Source organism: Protobothrops mucrosquamatus, unplaced genomic scaffold (genome assembly GCF_001527695.2).
Source record: "Protobothrops mucrosquamatus isolate PMUCROS unplaced genomic scaffold, P.Mucros_1.0 scaffold337, whole genome shotgun sequence".
NCBI classification, from domain to species: domain Eukaryota; kingdom Metazoa; phylum Chordata; class Lepidosauria; order Squamata; family Viperidae; genus Protobothrops; species Protobothrops mucrosquamatus.
In genome coordinates, this window is record NW_015386675.1 from 426,649 (window position 1) to 446,579 (window position 19,931).

The following is a 19,931-nucleotide window of genomic DNA, read 5'->3' on the forward strand; positions in this document are numbered from 1 at the left end:
CTTGTCTCTGGGTAAGACAGTGGTTCATTCCAATAAAAAAAAAAGATTGGGAATATCCCAGCCTTATTACGGTTGTGATGGGCCATAACCCATAGAAACAGTTCCCATTTGTAGGTGACTTTTCTGTATGACTGAGTTGCTCGACAAGGAAGTTAACTGGTTGTTGAATTGAACTGCCAGAATGAAGATGGAGTGATGGATGCTCCAGATCCAAAAGGTAAAGTATGAAAGAATGATGGGCGTTTTGTCACTTTATGTGTTTATATCCTAGACTACTCTGATATAACCTGGACAGTCTAATCATGATGAAAAATCTCAGAGGGTTCATGTGGCTTGCAAGTTGAAAGATGTTCCCATATCCCTGGCATATGTGAAATGGAACCCAAGGGACTATACAGCTAAGGGCCTGATATCTGCTGGATGACAAAATGCCCTGATAAACTATTTAAAGGATTTTTTAAAAAAAGGTTTGGAGGTTATTTAAAACAATAAGAAAAAGTGAAGTATTTCGACTTCAAAAGGACAAAAAGTTTAAGAATGAGCAGTGCTTTTTTTGTAAAAAAAAAAAAGGGGGGGGGGTTGGAACTCACACACATCATACAACCCCGCCTTGCCTACCCTACAAGGTTCCATCCAAAACAGGTGCCGGAATTCCGTTCTGGGCGTTCTATGACAAAAAAAGCCCTGGGGATGAGCATGTGAGTAATTCAAGGACTTTAGTGGATGCCATGTTCCATGTCTAGCCACAGTATACGCTGCTCTAGAGGCTTCCAAATGGGGCTTCTAGAGGGCACATAATTCCATGTCTGTGAATTGCAAAGACTACAATGAAAAAAACATTTAGATATACATGCATTTATGAAGCATATACAGCTAAACTTGTAGTTCACCTTTCTCATACTTAGGTCTTCAAGAAAGTTTTTAAACTTGCTGTAAAACTTTATTCTTTGTTGATGCGGGAAACACAGATGGTCTTCTGTCTGGAGATGCCGTGCCATTGTGAATGCAGCCATTTGATAAGATGATTGTTTGTATTGTTCTGCCACTTGTTCCATAAACAAGCCCAATCAGAGAAATAGAATAGCAAATGGGGGGGGGGTATTCTATGGTGACTCAGTGCTTGATTGGGTTTTCATGCAATGGGACATTATTACCAGGTCAAACACTGGCCACATGAAAGACACTGTTTTGCGTGACTGTCTCTGAATCAAAAATTATGTCCTTGGAGAAGAAAAGAAAGTGAATGTCTCCCAGATATTTTCCGGTAAACAGTAAAAGAGTCGATGCTCATATTTGAAAAAGGTTGCTGCTACGGTACAATAAGCCGCAGATGTCAAATTCCCACATGCAGATCTCAGCTCCATATTTAGAACCAGAAAGTCATGCTCTGGAGTTGAATAATCGTGTATCAAAACAATGTTCCCAGGAGTGTCCTGATTCCCACTGCTACGGCTGTGATGTGGGAAATGATCAGCATGAATTGAACGAATGCCCTCTCACAAGTATTATATATACATTCCCACTGCAATCTGGATTCTCTAGCTAGCACAAAGTACTCTGCAACTAGGAATAAATGTAACCTGCCAATAAAGGAGAATATTTGCAGTTCAGGGTTGAAATGAGGGGTCCTTGGGGCTCTCTGAGCTTGCTTGTTTTCTTGCAGATGTTTCATTATCCAAACTAGGTAACATCATCTGTTGTCTAGTTTGGGTAATGAAATGTTTGCAAGAAAACAAGCAAGCTCAGAGAGCACCAATGACCCCTCATTTCAACCCTGTAGCCTGGTTTTGAATAGCCAAGAATACAGTTTTGCTGAGGACTACAGTACAGCGGTCCATTCCATGGAATCTGCTTACGGACTGGCCTTGCTTCTACGAGAAAAGTGAAAGTGTAATGGAATTATTGGCAGAACGCACACCAACAACACATTGTGTTCCCTTTCTTATTGCCCCACACGTCCTTTCCTCTGGGCCTCTCTTTTCTGTTGGAAGATTTAAGTTTCCCTGTTTTGTGCTCAACTAATATGTAGAAGCAAGCATTTACTCCTTTCTTCCCCACTCCTATGAGAGTGATAAAATTAATATGTTACTGTACTCTTGGAGGAAATGGAAAATTCTGAGCTGATTCGGGGTTGTTGTTTTTTTTAAAGGATATCTCCTTGCCTTTCCTCGTTCTTTTTTTTTTTTCAGGGTTTATCCTAAGCTTTGGCATTTACCTTATTTTCCATGCTAAAACTCCTTCCCCTCTACAAAAAAGCTAAGGCTGAGCATGGGGGTGATACAGTGACAAAGCTTTCTGCTCTCTATTCAACCCAATAGAGAGCAAAAAGCTTTGTTACAGCATTCTCCCAATTGCTTTTTTGTAGAAGATGAGGGTGTCTTAGCATGGAAAATAAGGTAAATGCTAATGCTTAGGATAAAACCTGAGAAAAAGAATGAGGAAAAGCAAAGAGCTCAGAATCTTCCATTTTCTCCAACAGTATGGTAACAACATATTAAGTTTTAGGAGCTTATGGGGGGGGGGAGACAAAGATGGCGGCTCCAAAATTGCTACTCAGTGGTATCTGTAGGGTAGAGAGCAACAAACGTCAACAAAATGGTGAAGAGAGCACTGCCATGCAAGCCCAGCTTTTTTCTTTTTTTTTTTTAATGAGGGGCTTACATTAAACAGTTTTGTCCAGCATGGAATCAATTTTGACTGTCATTTCCTGAGGTCCTGCTGTTGTTCCTTGCTATCTATTGTAAATTGAAGTCTTGTTTAGGAAAATGTCCATCACAGTGATCATGTCCAGTTTTCCCCAATGCAGAGCAGTCATGCTCCCTATTGCAACTCCTCCCAAGCCAGTGGATTTATTTCCAATTTTTTACATTTACAGGTATAGAAATTTCTTGCAAGAAAATCTACCTGGGCCATTTAATCACAGAGAATGGAAAGCATCATGAGAAAAAAAAAAGTATGACTGACAACAGTCAGATGTTATAGCACAAATGTCTCAGGGCAAAAGTTTAGTAGAATAAAAATATAATCCTGAAGATGAAGTAATCATTTGCTTTGTACTGCTGTGTAATGTATATACTCACAAATAAATCCCTTGCGAATCAATCCATGTTCTGCTAACTTCTTTGTGGTGGGCTGCTACATTAACAATGTCATGTTATGACAACCTACAAACATCACATATCTAAAATAGCAGGAGTCTTCACTGAATATTTCTGTGCTTTGGTTACTAAGGGATGATCCTGGCAACATTCACTGATTTTTTTTCCAGGCTAATAATATTGCCTTTGTGACACTGGGGATGGGAGTTGCTATCTAGTAGCAGGTTGTGTGCAGAGATCAGGGGATCGTGGTTTGGGGAAGGGGATCTTAATCAAGTCTTCTAAATAAATGCTAATCTCTTCATTCACAGCATCTTTTCCAGGTGATTAGTAGTACAAAATAAGGTAATAGCTAAGTGCTGTGTCTGAATCATTGCTTACAATATGCATATAGTTACACACACATGTATGTTTCCATGTATGTATGTCATGGGGGTATATGTTTGTGTGTGTGTGTAGTGCACAAATTACAGAATAAATGTATTGCAGCACCAGACAAGTTTCATTTGTATTTGTGTGTCTGTCTGTGAAATTTCAGCACACCCAGCACTGGCGGAATGGTGGCTTCCATGTTTACAAATTGGCAGACTTCACAGAGAATTACTATGGTGTCCCCATTAATAATAGCAAATATTGTCTGAACTAATATTTGTAAACCCTATTGTTTCTTGGATTATCCTCTACTTTTATTAAAGTTTTAGCATATACGGTACCTAAATATAAATAAATATTCTAAATATAAGTGAGCAAAGTTGATGTCCATTTGCATGGCCAAGTGCTTTTCCCCCCCTCCCCCCCAGTCCTTTCATTTTTGTGGAGAGGAGAGGTTAACTACGAATCTATTTGATGCAGTTCAAAAATAACCTCAAGGTCATTCCAGGAACAATTCAGCTAATCCACTCACATCACATGCAGCAATGCACTAACAAGCTGCTAAGTTGTCAGATGTGTCAGTGAATGTGTACAATTGATTCAGGAAAAATAGATGAATGTTTACAGATGACAGTTGGCATTCACTAGTGTATAGCTAAAAGTGGGAAATCGGAACATTCACTTGAGACAGTCATGTGTGTATGTTGATTTCACCATGTTTGAGCCATCTATCTTCTGTGCATGCGTGTGTGTGCGCGCACACACACACACACGTATATGTGAGTGAGACAGAAAGAGAGATTTTCTTTCTCAGATACGCATCTACCCTCCAGGGACTTTTCTGCCAGAATGAGATTCGGTTCCAGAAAAATGCATCAGGATGGATAGAGATTTAGAGTCCTGAAGAATTAATGACTGCTGCTGCTCCCATCCCAAATAGATCTGGGTTATCTTTATGGTCGGAGATATTGCTTCACATCCACCCTGTTCTCAATGGATCCAGCCTCAATGTGGACCGGACCCTCAATCGTTTTCTTGTGCAAACCATTTGCTCTCTTTCAACTCCCAGAAAATCAATGTAATCCCACATTCAAAGAAAGTCTTGTCAACGTATTTTTGGTAAAATGTTTTATTTCAGTTTCTGTGGTCTCCACATCCAGTTGGAAATTGCAAAGAATGACTTTTTATCTTCCTAGAGACAGATATACTGTACTGCTACCTACTCTTACTTCAACTAGGCTGTTGACATCCTATCAGAGGATCAACACCAATCCACGAGAGGCCCAAAATGCTTTGGGTCCTAAGACTAACACTCCAAATGCCCCCAGCAAGCTGTTACCAAATACTATGGGGCCCAATACACAACAAAGTTATCCAGTGCAAATCCCATTCAAGTGAACTGCGGTACATCTAGACCCAGGGGCTCAGACTCAATTCGGATGAGTGCTGCATGGGATTGGTTCATTAGCTTGAGGGCCTCACCCTTCTCATACCGTGATTCAAAAGTATCTAGGAAGTAAAAAAAAATGAAGAGTATTGCGCTATGCCATTAAACATAAATTTATTAAATATAAAAGGTACCGTGAAACAGAGCTACTTGCAAAACAGTGCTGCAAAACAGCCATTTCACTTTGGCTACTTAGCTGGCAGCATTTGTTTCATTAACTAGAACACCAATATTTGGTTTTTATTACTGCGCTGATATGCAATATTTCTTCATGATCATACCTAGGATGATATAAAGTAGGAAAGCCATCCCATCAAGAGCTGTATCCCTTCTTTCTTCTCTCTCCTTGCTGAAGAGGGACATCTTTCCTTTGGTCTCTCCCCCCCCCCCCACTTCTCCTTTCCTTTCCCATTCTGGCAGTGATCTTGCTTGCTTGCCCTCTGTCCTTCCCATGCTTTGCCCATCAGACAGAGCCTTCCAATAGGGCAGACAGCTGCAACCCTTCTCTCAACTGCCTCCTCTTTTCTTCCCTCACACAGCCCCAACCTCCTGACCTCTTTTCCTGGCTATGCCTTGCCTCCTTGCTGCTCCTGCCAGCAGAATTTAGCACCAACTCAGAAACAGCATCCATGGTGCAATGTGAGAGCAACTGGAAGTCTCAGAAGGGCTGCTTGTAAGAGAGACTTTGGGCATGTTCTACGCAACCTGGCCTACAAGGACACCTTGTGAGGTCATGGGGCTGAAGTAGCTGCTGAGCTGCTCTTCTTCTTCTCCTTGCTGCTCAGTGCCCTGACCTTGCTGGGCTAAGCATTGTTGCAGGACACAGAAAATGATTTGGAGAGTGGCAGTTGTCCCCTAGGCCACAAGTTAGAGACCCTTGGTCTAGACTCTGTCCCATGATTTGGATTTGTCCACCTCTGCCAACTTGAACAGCATTCAAAATGCACTACTTGAAACAGCATTCAGGCTGTCTTGCTTTGTGTCTGTTTAATCAAAACTGCCCGAAAGAAAAAGTTGGTGCAATGCTCTTCTCATCACCGAATTCCACTAGCTGGACAAAAGCTTTCAAGGGGTCTCTTTTGGCAACCCAGTCTTTTCAACACTATATTAAACTCAACTTTGCTTGCTCCAGCTTAAAACTTGCCATTTACAGGCCGCTAGTCCAAAGTAGAATCTTCTGAGGTGTCTGTTTCTGTTACGGGTTCAATCCCATACGTTGGCATCGAATTGGCAGTGAGTGCATTTCCAATTCCAAAGCTACCTTCTCAGCTCTACCCTGTGTACTATCAGCCCACCCCACCCCAAATGTACAATACCACCCATCTCTAAATGACACAGGATTTGTAGTGTTTCAAGTTATAATAAAAAAATAAAGAAAACAAGCAAAGACTCTCTATAAATTTTCTCTGGTCTGTGAAGTGGAGTGCAATGTTTCCTGTGCTCCCATCCATGCCTGAAATGGATTGCTCTGCCTCTCTTCGACAGCAAAATGTTCATTTGATTCTCCATGTGTTTTAAGGGGAACGGATTGTTCTCAGTTTGTCAGACCTCAACAGGTTCAAGCTGATTGAGGTGGACCCGCATGAGTTGGATGCTGTTGAGGATTTTCTTCTGATGACCAACCAGGCTGATGCCAATGCGCTGGATATCTCTGCAAAGGAAAAGAGAGGAAGATCTCAGCCAAGGCTTTGGCCTTGCCTAAACTTGCAAACTTATTCAAGCCACTGTAGCCTGGCAGAGCAGTGTAACCGTTTTGCCATCTTCATCTCTTCAATGGATAGGAATGCCTATTGCCTTCTAAGAGAAATTTGGCGAGGTATGCTCTTTTTCTTCCAACAATGAGTAATGGCTATTGTGGAAAAATGACTTATATGGTACACTATGGATGGCTACTGTTATTGTATTATCTAGATGCCCACTGTGGTTCTTGGCTGCTGAGGGAGAAAAGCAGGAGGCAGGATCACCCCAGTCCCACAGAAAATTGCTAATATCTTGGGCCCAAAGGATTACTGCAACTTGTGCTATGTTGGGGCTGCTTTTGAAAATGACTGGATTACAGCAGGGGTACCATGTGGCTGCCCACTTGTTGACCAGTGAAAACTAGTACAGCAAAGGGACATCTTGGTTGCAGGTGCTGTTTTGGTTGCCAGTCACCTTCTAGGCCCAATTCAAGATTCTGTTAATTATCTATAAGGCTTTTTGTGCCACGAGTCCTCATTATTTCCAGGCTCATCCTGTCTAGGTGAAATGTGTGCTTGCCTAAATACATAGTGGCAGAGAGGGCACTAGCAGGTTTTCCTCTCCCTGGGATGTCAGGGGTAAGTCGTGGAGACTAGCATTCTTACTCAAGCATCTCATTCTGAAATAGCTTGCCCTCGGAAGTCCTTTGTTGTTGCCATTATCATTCATGACAGCAATGAAAGCTGCCTTTTACAGAGCCCTCCAAGCAAAGGATGTCCTGTAACAGATGACAACACTTTAGGGGAGATTAAGAATTGGTTAAGTTAATGTTACTGTTTGCAGGTGCTTGTATGGTGCAGTTATATTCTCAAAGGATGTAAAGTGTCCAGGATCTTTGAAGGAAGTGACACACAGATGTATGTATAACATTATATCCCTGCTGAGCTAAATGGATATATATAAATATATATATATAAACATTCTTAACCACAGGACCTGCTCCATAGAAGGGAACTTAGGTTATATTAGCAAGATACTTAAATGATGGCATGTTAACATGGGTTTGTTGTTTTAATGCTTTATGTTTTGACCAGTTATGTTTTATAGTTTTTAAAATGATTTTATAGGCCTTTTAATTTTTGATTGGGAGCTGCCCATACTTGGCTGAAAGATAGGTGGCTATATAAATACCAACGAAGGAGGATATTTGTAGCTCAGGGTTGAAATGAGGCGTCTTTTGTGTTCTCTGAGCTTGCTTGTTTTCTTGCAGACGTTTCATTACCCTAACTAGGTAACATCATCAGTGTTAGTACTGACTAGCACTGATGATGTTACCTAGTTTGGGTAATGAAATGTTTGCAAGAAAACAAGCAAGCTGAGAGAGCACCAGGGCTATATAAATGTTTTAAATAAATAAATAAAATGTTGAGTAATAGTACTGGAAGCTCAACAGCTAATGCTCACCAAGAGAATGCAAAAACATATTCTAAATCAGGGATGGGTCATGTGTGGACCTCTATATGTTGTTGTATTACCGTTCCCAAGAATCCTGGTTCTATCTGAATTTCCAAAATCACACATTCTAGCTTCACAGTTCCTTAGTGCTTGCAGTACATCAAAGTGTGGCCTCGCCGAATAACAGCAGCTGGCCAACCTTATCTGGGCTTGAAAAATAAGTGAGATCATCTAGATCAGGGGTAGGCAACTGTGGCTCTTTTATGACTCGTGGACTTCAACTCCCAGAATTCCCATGCTGGCTGGCTCAGGAATTCTGGGAGTTGAAGTCCACGAGTCATAAAAGAGCCACAGGTGCCTACCCCTGATCTAGGTAATATTTAGGTGGGAATTCAGGGCTTCTGAATAGGCTAGATTTAAAGATTAAAAATATATCCCATAGAAGTTAAATTTATTCAACTAAATTTATAATATATTTTATAAATATAAATTATAAAATGTTATAATATTATAGTATAATATTATACATTTGTAATGGACTGTTTTATAGGCAAATTTATCATATCTTGGCATCAGGCTTTAAATTGCAATCATATGTGCTGACATTTGATAAATGAAAATTATCTGGCTTGTCATAGTATACTTTCTTGCTAAATATGCTCCCCATTTCCCACACTTAGGGAGAAACAGTATCCAATTCTGCACACATAGTCCACGTTGAAACACTTTTAGTGAGTAATAGCTGTTCAGAAAGATATGATCCTTCTTTTGAGAAAGATGACTCATTTTTTCCTATTCTCTTGAAGAAGAAATACCTCAAATCACACCTGAACTGGAGGACATTTTGACCCATGTTCTCTTCTCTCTTAAGTATACAAATACAAATGATATACTGTAATTGTAAAAACACAAAGAGTATGCAGGTATATCCATGAAAGCCAAACTTGTGCTCCTCTGCAGACTCAATCGTACTGCCACACAATAAGAGATATAGTTCTTACTCTAAAGTCATGCGTGAGATGACATCAAATGTAGCCAGGCCAGCTTGGTCAAAGTTGTCCTTGTAACGTCCCATCTTAATGGCATCCAGCCATTCATGGGCATTGGAGAGTGAAGGGAAGTCTGGGGGCGAGTTGCTTAGTAGATGTTGGGACGGTCTATAAGGAAGAAAAGAAGAGGGACATTTCAAAGAGCACAAGAACAAACTGAGATATGTTCAGCATCAGCCATTCAAAATGCTTCAGGAGAAGTGGCAAAGTATGTGACTTTTGAAACATGCAAAACACACTACAGGGAATTGCTGCCAACCTCAGTTCTGCCAGATACATCTGCCAAGCAGCCCTGAGGTCTTAGATGGGTTTTATTTGTGCTTTCTACAGGTGCACCTGATACTTGAAGAGGTTTTAAATGGAATTTAAACCATGTTACTAAAGAAGGCTCCTGTTATTCCTCTTCTAAAATATTCTATGTTTTGCTTTTCTTTCTCTGATAATTTTGGGCAGAAATAAAGGCACCTTTATGCATTCAAAGTTGTTTTTAAAAACAAAAAAAACCTCCTATGTACAACTAAGGATTTCTCTCTTCTTTCCCGGGTCTGGATGAAAGCTTGTGATACCCATGGGAAAATGTTTCTATGCCAACAAGATGGACTTCCTTTCTTACTTCTGAATCCATCTAATCTTGGCTGCATCTTTCCCCAGGGAACTCCTCTTTGTTGACCCCAAGATTTTAGTTGTATAAAGCTGGGAAAAACACATGGGAACGTAGGAATTTCTAAAGCATTATTATCATCTTTTGTTGAGAAGGTTCCACAATCACCTCATCACCAACAGAGGCAAACCTCTCTTTACCAATTTCATGTTTTCACCTTTGCTCATTAGATACTGTGATCAGTTCCCACACCTTGCTCAACCCACAAGCCATTGCCTTCAAGAATTGTTCTAATTTAACTGCCTACCATACAGCTATTTATTTAATAAACACAGAATCTGAAATCAAGAACTCTATTAATAGAGCAAAATAACAATCGTCGTTGTACTGCATAGTGGGCTGAGAGTAGGCTATGAGCCACAGTACTCTTGTTTCCACCTTATCTCACCTTTTATGAACTCTCTTCCCTTTGAATCGCACTTCTTCTTTTAGCAATTAAGAAAAAATAATACTAATTTACTTTCATTATGTGTTGTAGGATAATGTTAGAGCAATGCAAAATGTAGCTATGGCTATAATTATAATTATATATTATATATTATAATTATATATTATAATATTTGCTTTTTTTCAAGCTAACATGGATATAAACTTGGGAAAGAATGTGATGCTACTGATGAAGACTTAGAAACAAGAGATAAGCTTTGGCTTCTATGGGTAAAAGGAAGAAATTAGTTGTCTGCCTATATAGGGGCGATATATATATATATCACCCCTAGATACTGTACATCAGTGATGAGAAACCTAAGGCCCTCCAAGACACTTCTTTTTGCAGTTGCTCAAAACTGATAATAGCATTTTGTAGTGGGAAATATTCATATATTGCAGCGTAAGACCTATCCAGAATAGCTTAGATTCCCAAACTCTTCCTCAAATCCAAGGAATTCTCCTCTTCCCCAAGGAAATCCAGGTCTCATCTGCCATGACTATTACAAAACATTTCCCATCCTGACAAATGCATTTACTCCTGCCTTTACTGGCTTTTTGCTATCAGTGTCCGTGCATTTGATTCCCTTCACTATTTTTTATCCCTTGTAAAGTATTTAAACACAGGATTCCATTTAAGAAGAGTTTGCATACTTTATGTTGACTCTACATGTATAACAGGTATCAGGAACTTTTTGATTACTGTTTTCTTTGTCCAGAGGAAACATCAGATTCCAAGTTAATACCTAGAAGTTACACCTGATCTCTACATTTCAAAACACAGCTTTTCTATCATCCTCTCCAATTTGTGGATTACACACTTCCCTGATGCTCTCTTCCTACCTGCTATTTCCCGTGCCAGTCGCTTTGAGAGCAGATGGTTTGCGAATCATCTTGTCTAGGGCATTGACTATCTGCTCAAATTTCGGCCTCTGGACCCGTTCTTTCTGCCAACAATCCAACATCAGCAGGTGCAAAACAGTAGGGCAGTCCGGAGGTGGTGGAAGACGATAATCCTGATCGATAGCATTGATTACCTAACAACAAAGGAAGAACGGCATAAGGACATGCTCCCATTGGCATATACCGGTACATGAATGCTATCCAAAAAGTAAATGTCTAGTTCAAAGCATGTTCTTTTAGTGTTTGGGCCACATTAAAACTTACATCTTGATTGGACATGTCCCAGTAGGGTCTCTCTCCATAGGACATGACTTCCCACATTACAATACCATAGCTCCAGACATCACTTGAGGATGTAAATTTGCGGTACTGGATAGCCTCTGGAGCTGTCCAACGAATGGGAATCTTGCCACCCTATAATTTTAAAGGAAAAGAAGAGCAGCATGCATCAAACAGCTCTCAGTTCAAAACAAGTCCACTGAAATTAAGTCAGTGCTTAGATTTTTTTTAAAAAAGTCAGTTAATAGTTTTAGCAGAGCAGAAAGAGATTCCTACTGATTTTAGTAGCAGAACTAAAATTCCTATAGAGTGCATTCCAAAACAATGGCAGCTTCATTAAAGAAAACTTGCGATAACCAAAGAAAGACTATGTTCGCTGCCTTGAGTTGTTTATAAAAATAATAAAGGTGGGGTATAAATTAAAAAACAAATACCATTAAAATGTACCTAATTCTTCAGTATAAAGAGAAATAAATCATATTTTTCACTTTGTTTAGATGACTGACAACAACTTTAGCAGAAGACCCAGAGACGGTCTGCTCAGAGTTGCCTGAACCACGAGACGGGTGGCAAGTAAATTTGATAAATACAAATAAGGCAACACTTAAATGTAGCACAATGCAAACTCAGAATCCTGCCTGATTATTACAGATTCATGAAAAAGTATTTTCTTGTATAAGAACTTACCAAGGCCCCAGTGTAGGTTGGGTTTGAAGCATCGTCTTCTAAGAATCTTGACAAGCCAAAATCTGATACTTTGCAAACCAAGTTGCTGTTGACCAGGATATTGCGGGCAGCCAAATCCCGGTGAACATAATTCATATCTGAGAGATAACGCATGCCTGCTGCTATGCCCCGCAACATGCCAACTAGCTGCAACATGCTGAACTGACCTTCTTTTTGCTGTAAGTTACAAACAAGAAAGAAGAACGTCTATGAGATATTACTTTAAATGTTTTCTAATTTCTCATCTGCATCAGTAGTGTGACAATCCCAATGCAGACTGAATAAGATGAGCCTAAATAATTACAGCTTGGTGCAAGATTCAATTGCACCTGACAGGTGTGATAGGAAAAGACTCAAGAAGCTATTAGGTTTTCTGAATGAACCATTTCCAATCTAGTTCTTTCTAAAGTGCAATATTTGTGCTTGGCTTTTGCAGGTAGAGCTTCTTTGTTTTTCTGTATTAAAAAAAAAATCTTCATCACAGTGGAGTATTAATTCAATCCTGGTCTCTGTCTGATGGGCTTTTTGTTTGGAAAGAGTATTTTGGGATCAATCTCTAAAGCGTGACAGCTGCAAACCAGACATACTAACTTCAGTGGAAATTGAATAAAGATGCTAGAAGTGAAAAAAGATTAGCAAATAAAAACAACAAGCTTCAGGAATCTTAAAGACCTGGAGATACATACATACATACATACATACATACATATCTTTAATAACATTAAAAACAAGAATCCCGGGTATACACATATCGTGGCAGTAATAAAAGTATCCGAACACCAGGATAAAAATCTTAAACCAAAGCTGTTTAATCTACAAAAAGTACTAAGCTTTCGTCGGCCAAACTACCAACATCGTCAGAGTGTAAAAAATGCCGGATCCGGGAGTTAGTTTATATAACTGGTTGCCTCTGTGCTGTAACCCTTGAACGGGTCATTGGTCCACTCATTAGTACCGGCCTTGCTGTTCTTAAAGGGGCCGTGTTTGTCAATGCATCCGTAACTTCCAAGCAGTGAAAAGATAAGCAGTTTAGAGACTTTACAGAGGTGTTGTCTGAACAGATTAAAAACCTGGTGTGTTTAGCAATGTTGTCAAATTAAACATATTGGAAGTAATTAATAAAAAGGGGGCCACTCAAAAGGAAATCATGAGTCTAAGAATTTCGATCCCCAAGTAAGTAAGTACAAGGGCTTTGAATGCTTTGCAAATATTTCAGAAGCAACTGAAACCTGGAAGGAACACTACATTTCAATAGCACCAACATCACATTGGATTTATAAGGCCACCAAAACAAATGACTCTAGGCAGCACCAAGTATTAAAACATCATTTAAAAAATCGAAATACAAATCTATACAATTCAGCAAAACCTCCTGCTGCGGTAAAACATGCATTAACTTTAATGAGTAGATTCCTTTGAGCAGTTGCATTTTTTTTAGGCTTGCACAGAAAAAAGAATTTGGCTGATTCAATTACTAACAGAGAAGAGACGTGCTTGAGCAAGATCCAAAGCATTTTAGCAACTCCAGTATGAAGTTACTTCTGAAACCAACGTCCATATGCAAAACATGATCTCTAAATGTTTTGGAAAAGAGTTATTGAAGAAAAACAATGAGGTGCCACCCCCACTCACTGACCACCATGGGTGGAATGAACCAAGGGGACTTTAGAAATAGCAGCATTTGCAATTTCACTCTTTCCTTAACCCTGGTCTGATTTTCCCACTCCCTCTATTAGGCGTTTCTATCCTGCTATTATATTTCCTGCATTAAAAGCTACAAAGCACATTTGGAAGATGCTGGGATGGTTGCCTAATTTTTGACCCTTATTTACATGAGAAGCTGATGCTCCGGGACAATTCTGGTTTTCAAAATAGCAGAGGACACATTTTCTTTTGAAATCACAGGCAAATAGGAATATTAATACTCTGGATCCTTCTATTGTCAATTGGATTTTTAAATCATGAGTAATTGCAAAAGTAATTTGGATTGCCTAAATTGGTAAAATGAAAGCATATTCAATTAAAGCATCTCTTCATTTGGCAGTCAGATTCAGGTGCATTAGCAGATTCTAAAACACGTGAATTAATATGGAATTTTGAAACGTGTTTCCACACCATTAAAATAAAGCATTCTTGTTTTCACAACTCACTGATTAACACAATCTACACACTTTGGCCTTCATGGGAGGAGGCTAAAACCGTCACCGGTAGAACTAGATTTCTAAACTTACAAGGACAGATCTTCAGGCTATAAAAATTATTTTGGGAACTTGGAATATTATTTCTTGATATAAGAGATAGTAGGCCCAGTGAGATCAATAAAATGTCTGAATAAAAAAAATTCTAAATCTTAAATTTTATCTACTATATTTTAAATGAAATATCTCAATTTCAGTGGTTCTAACTGTAATCAGAACTAAATCTGTATCCTATTCATCAGATTTAGTGTCATTTAATTTTAATTAATATTAATTTATATTTAAAAAACAGAGAAGTAAATGGAACATTTCCCACTAACTACAGCTATCTAAAAAGCTACTGCCTACTCTGAAGTGTCTCTTTTTAATATTCATCTTCCGATACACAAAAGCTACTGCATTTAAAAATATTATTGAGACAAAAAGTAGTTTAATCTATGGCAGTTTGCAAACTTTGATAATCATGTCAAAAATCTCTCTTCTAGGATATGAATTCCTGATCATGTACAGTAAATAACAGTTATTGGGAAATTTCCAATTAATATTTGTATGAACATTATATAAATGCCTATTATGCATACAAAGAATCAATTATATGGGATTAAGCATAATTTGAGTAAAATTTCACTCCTTATACTCTAGAATTAAGGAATTGATCTTCTGTAATAGATTATGGTATAAATACTCTTTTAAAGTATTATTGCCCCAATTTTATTGTAAGGACATTTGGCTACCTATTGAAATAATTGGGACAAATAATAATCAGTATACATAATGTTTGAATAGAGTTTACTGCTTTCAGTTAAGAAAGAATTAACATCTAGACAAAAGCTGGTGGTTCGTGTAGGTGAGGATCAAAAAGAATACACTGAAAATAGAATAATAGTGAATTTAATATAAAATACATTTATATTTCTAAAACACATTAGAATGTGGGAATATTAATAAATGTTAAGAAAATATGTGTATCATAGTACTAAATTTAATGATACTGTAAAAGCTGTAGTATGGGCACAGACCCATACAGAGATTAGGAATCTGTGCAGAAGGATAACAACAAATATAATAGATGCTAATATGTTTTTTGGTTTGGAAATTGCTCATTTTGTAGTGCCTTTTAAGTTGATGGAACAAATTTAGCCATGATTAAATTGGTATCTGTGACTGTGTGTGCATATCTTTATATGCTTCATCCCAAGAGGAAAAACATTTATTTTGATCTTGTTGTGGCAACTATATCAAGGAGAACAAAACACTTAAGCAATAATAATCATCCATTGCTGGATGAATGTCTAAGAAACATTTGGGATAATTTATTATGATAAAAAACCAATTTGTAAGATTAGAGTATGATTAGGGATGCATAGTAATCATCTTAATTTATTCTGTTTTGAAACTGCAGATAAACAACAAATTATTATGTTATTCATTGTCTATGATTTTGATAAGTTTGTTTTGTATAATTCTTAATTAATTTAATAAGATAACACATTATGAATGTCTACCATGTATTGTTGAATCTTTAATATTGTAAGACACTGGCTTCGTCTTTCCCTACATCTGGAAATTTTATTCAACAATTCCTTTGACTTCTGTGTTTTTGTTAGTGATCCTACCATTATTAAAGTACATTTTAAAACTATAAAAATGCCACAACAGATGCAAGCATAGAAAATTGAGTTCAGCTTCTTTAGAAACACACATTCATTTTTAAATGAATATATTCACCAGAATACATAGAAGATTATATTTTCTATGCTTTCATATGAACTCTAGAGTAGATGTCTGTATAAACATCACACCAGCCCTTTTCAAAGTAAGCAATATTATGCAAAGTGCAGAAAAGGAGTAAGAAGAATAAGTCAAAGAAATTAAATCCATTGAACAAGAAAGGAAAGAAAAATAAGCTAAACCTAGCTTATATAACAAAATTATTCGTGCACTGTACTTCTCCATATCATGCCAGCCTTGCCAACCATGGTTGCTTTTACAGCAGTGAATCATTGCTTTGTATGTTGCCTTTTGTGGTTTAAAATTCTTGCCTCTTTCTTTGGGGTGATCACAATACTCCATCCAATCATGATTTCTCATTCTGCTTCTTGACCCTTTCAGTCTTCCTTTTTTTTAATTTTTCAATTTGATCTTCATTCGTTCTCTTCATACAAACACGCCTACGCACTTATTTGATATGTGTCACTTGCTTTTGTATTCAATCCATGTGCTTTTCAGCTCCTGTTTGCTCTAGACCCTACTGTATTCAAGTTACTTTTATTGTCTTCTGACATTACCAATTCTCACTTTCATATAACAAAGGAGAAGAAGCACACTTTTATACACAACCATTTTTACTTTTGGAGAAAAACATTTCTACCAACCCATTATCTTTCTTCAAATTTCTCCTTTCAATTCCCCATTTAGTAAGTACTATGTTAGACAATATTTAATATACAGAAATTCATCTCCTTCTTCTAGATTTTTGCCATTTACCTATAACCTAAAACATTCCATCCTTCCTTGTCAAACACAATTACCTTGGTTTGCAATACACGATAGCACATGGAGAGACTCTTAACATTTACAGCAAATAATTTTATCTTATCATAACACAGCATAAATACAACCCAACATAAACTTCATACAAAAGCTTATAAGTGTTTACATCCTCAATCAACACATCTCCAATGCCACCATAAGCATTCATTATATGTATATCCATAAATAACATTACTCACAGATTGAAACATGTACTTTTTTGTGTTTTATTCCCTACTTAATGCTGAACCATTTGTAAGCCTACCATTTCTTCTTACAGATGCTTCCAAGGACAGTATGTAATGCTTTCATTATATACTGCCCTTATTATATTCAACAACCAACCTTCAATTCCAGTCTCACATAAATGTCTGAAAATTTCATTTATCATTTCTCTAAATTATCAAATGTACAATAAACATTTTCACATTCCTATATTTCTCAATGACTTGCTGAAGAGCAAACATCTGGTCAACGTTCTCCCTTCCAAACCTAAGGATGCAAATTTTACCTCTCCTAACCCTTCATTAGAATTCTGCCAACACCTTCCCAAGCATATTTAACAAATTAAACCCATCATAATTTGTACACTCGCTCTTGTTTCTCTTCCCTTTGCATAGGGGACTCGTACTAGCACTCTTCCAAATGTCAAGTAGAGATGCAGCCTTCACACCTGCTTTACACAAATCATTCAGCCACTTCACAAGCAAATCATACCTCAAATTTATCATTCCTCCAGGTAAACTCGGGATGTCAAACTCAATTTCATTGAGGGCCGCATCAGCATTGCAGTTGCCCTCGGGGGGCCGGGTGGGTGTGGCCAGGGTAGGTGCGGCCTACTGGGTGGGCATGGCCAGCTCTACATCGTTCGTGTCAAGGGTGCCTGTGGGGGCCTGGGCAGGAGTGGGACAGATCTGAGGGTCTCTGGCAGAAGGGGGTGGGACCGGGGCAAGCGCCAAGGCATGGTCCATTTCTTCATTCCTCACAAAGGGTGACACCTCCCCAGCATGGACCCAGGGGGCAGGGCCGACACGGCAGGGGCTGGTTCCTTGCTGTTTCTAGATGGCCTTGTGGAGCTAAGACTGAATGCATTTCAGCATAGATGGCCACCACAAAATTGTACATTGGCTCCCGGCCGTCCTGGGCCAGGGCCAGGGCAGTGGGGGCCGTTCCCGCACTGTTTCCAGGATGGCTTCGCGGGCCACATGAAACCACTTCGCGGGCCGCATCCGGCCCCCGGGCCTTGTGTTTGACATGTCTGAGGTAAACTATCTACAATTGTAACCTTACCATTTTTCAACATTCTTATTTATTTTAAATTGAATTAAGTATTATTTATTTTAAATTGAATTAAGTTGAAATATTTATAGCATTTAATTCCACTTTTGACAATTGATAATTGTTATTTTTATAAATTCCCACTCCTATAGATACTTTTTTTTATCCCTTCCCCCTTTAACATATGGAATAACATATATTCCAAATAGAGAACTTTTTCTAAGCAAATCCTCACTCATCACCATTTTATATCTCTGTCTTGGGTCTCTGACGAATCCAGTCACTTTTCTGGACTGCACTGTAATTTTCCCCCTTATTATATTCATTCAAGTACATTGAATCATTTCCCCCCAAACCAATCTCTAATTCTTCCAGTCACTGGAGTATACCATGTCACTGTTGTTAATCTACGAATTCCTATTTTCATGCACCCAGCACAGCCTAGAAGACAACAATCCTTTGCTCTTTTACAAAAATAGGTCCCCTTTGTTCAGTTATAGCTATTGATTGGTTGAGAAATATCTCTTGGTTATGATTGAATCACATTCCTTCAACTGATATTTCCTGCTTCTTTCCAGGGAAAGGCTTGTTAACATTCAGTAGCCCAGGTTGTACTTTGTATGCTTTGTGTTTTACTGATTTGTCATTTCTTTGTTTAGAGTCTTTGAGAACTGGGCAGCATACAAGTTTAATACATTATGGTTGGTTGCACAGTCAGCCACATTTTTAGACAGGTTTTGTCATTTTTGTCTACTTGTTAAGTCTTTTTGAAGGACCTGAGATAGGCAGATGTTGTTTTGATGGTGTAAAGGTATTGTCGCAGGATGTTCCAGGTAAAGCTACTTTTTGCATTTGACTATTGATGATTTTGTCAGTGCCAATGATATTCAAGTGGTGCTCCAGGTGTTTTGCAATTGCACTGAAAGTGCCTAATAGTATTGGTACCATCTTTGCTTTCTCTTGCCATTGCCGTTCTACTTCTATTTGCAGGTCTTTGTATTTTGTGAATTTGTCCAATTCTTTTTATTCTATGTGCTGTCTCCAGGTATTACAATGCAAGAACTAGTAGGACTACAAAATGAAGAAGCTAAAGTGCTCTGGGACTTTAAAATTCAAATAGACAAGCATTTACCACACAACACACCAGAGTTAACAACTATTGATAAGAAAGACACAAAATTCTGGATAATATATTATTATAGTTGGTCACATAGTCAGCCAGGTATTTAGACTAGATTATGGGATTTTTGTCCCCTGATCAAGTATAATTATTATTATATTATATTATTAGCATGTATATCAGTCTCACCTTCAATTTAATGACACTGAGTGGTGTGGTTAGCTGCCAATCAGAAAGAAAGATAATGATTTAAAAACAGTTCCACACTATTCCTTCCAGTTTGTTGCATTCCTTTCTGTGCCTTTGACTGCTCCCCCCCACCTCTCCCCTCAGCATATCGGTAACTCTTTTTTCCAACTCTAATGCCCACAAACTTTTTTTTTGCTCAGGCCTCCCTTTTACTCCATATCAGGGGTATTATTATTTTATCAAAATTCATTATAGAGATGCATGCTGCCATATTATTTTACTGAAATCGTTTCCCTATGTCTTGTATTTTATGTTATTCTATTTAGTATACTGCTTGGGCATTACTTTAATGATTATATAATGACTTTTAATAATATAATAACGATTCCTTACAAGTGGCTGAGTGGCTGTGGTTGCCGGCTCCCAGGTATGGTCAGCTGACTCCATCGCTGACTATAGGGGGCGAAACTCTGGCTCCCTCGGAGAGGGTACGCAACTTGGGGGTCCTCCTGGATCCA

The 19,931-nt window shown here is 38.4% G+C and overlaps 1 protein-coding gene across 1 annotated transcript in view; it reads right to left on the reverse strand.

The window, feature by feature from the left end:
• Positions 1-6,418: 6,418 nt before the first annotated feature.
• The window catches only part of LOC107286909 (ephrin type-B receptor 5), a 139,823-nt gene continuing 126,310 nt past the window's right edge, over positions 6,419-19,931 (reverse strand). Inside the window, exons 12-16 of the mRNA XM_015815351.1 lie at positions 12,058-12,273; positions 11,356-11,505; positions 11,032-11,225; positions 9,054-9,209; positions 6,419-6,568 (exon numbers count right to left, since the gene is read on the reverse strand). Coding sequence (XP_015670837.1) covers positions 6,460-6,568; positions 9,054-9,209; positions 11,032-11,225; positions 11,356-11,505; positions 12,058-12,273 — 825 coding nt within the window. The 3' untranslated portion in view covers positions 6,419-6,459. The remainder of the gene's footprint in view (positions 6,569-9,053; positions 9,210-11,031; positions 11,226-11,355; positions 11,506-12,057; positions 12,274-19,931) is intronic.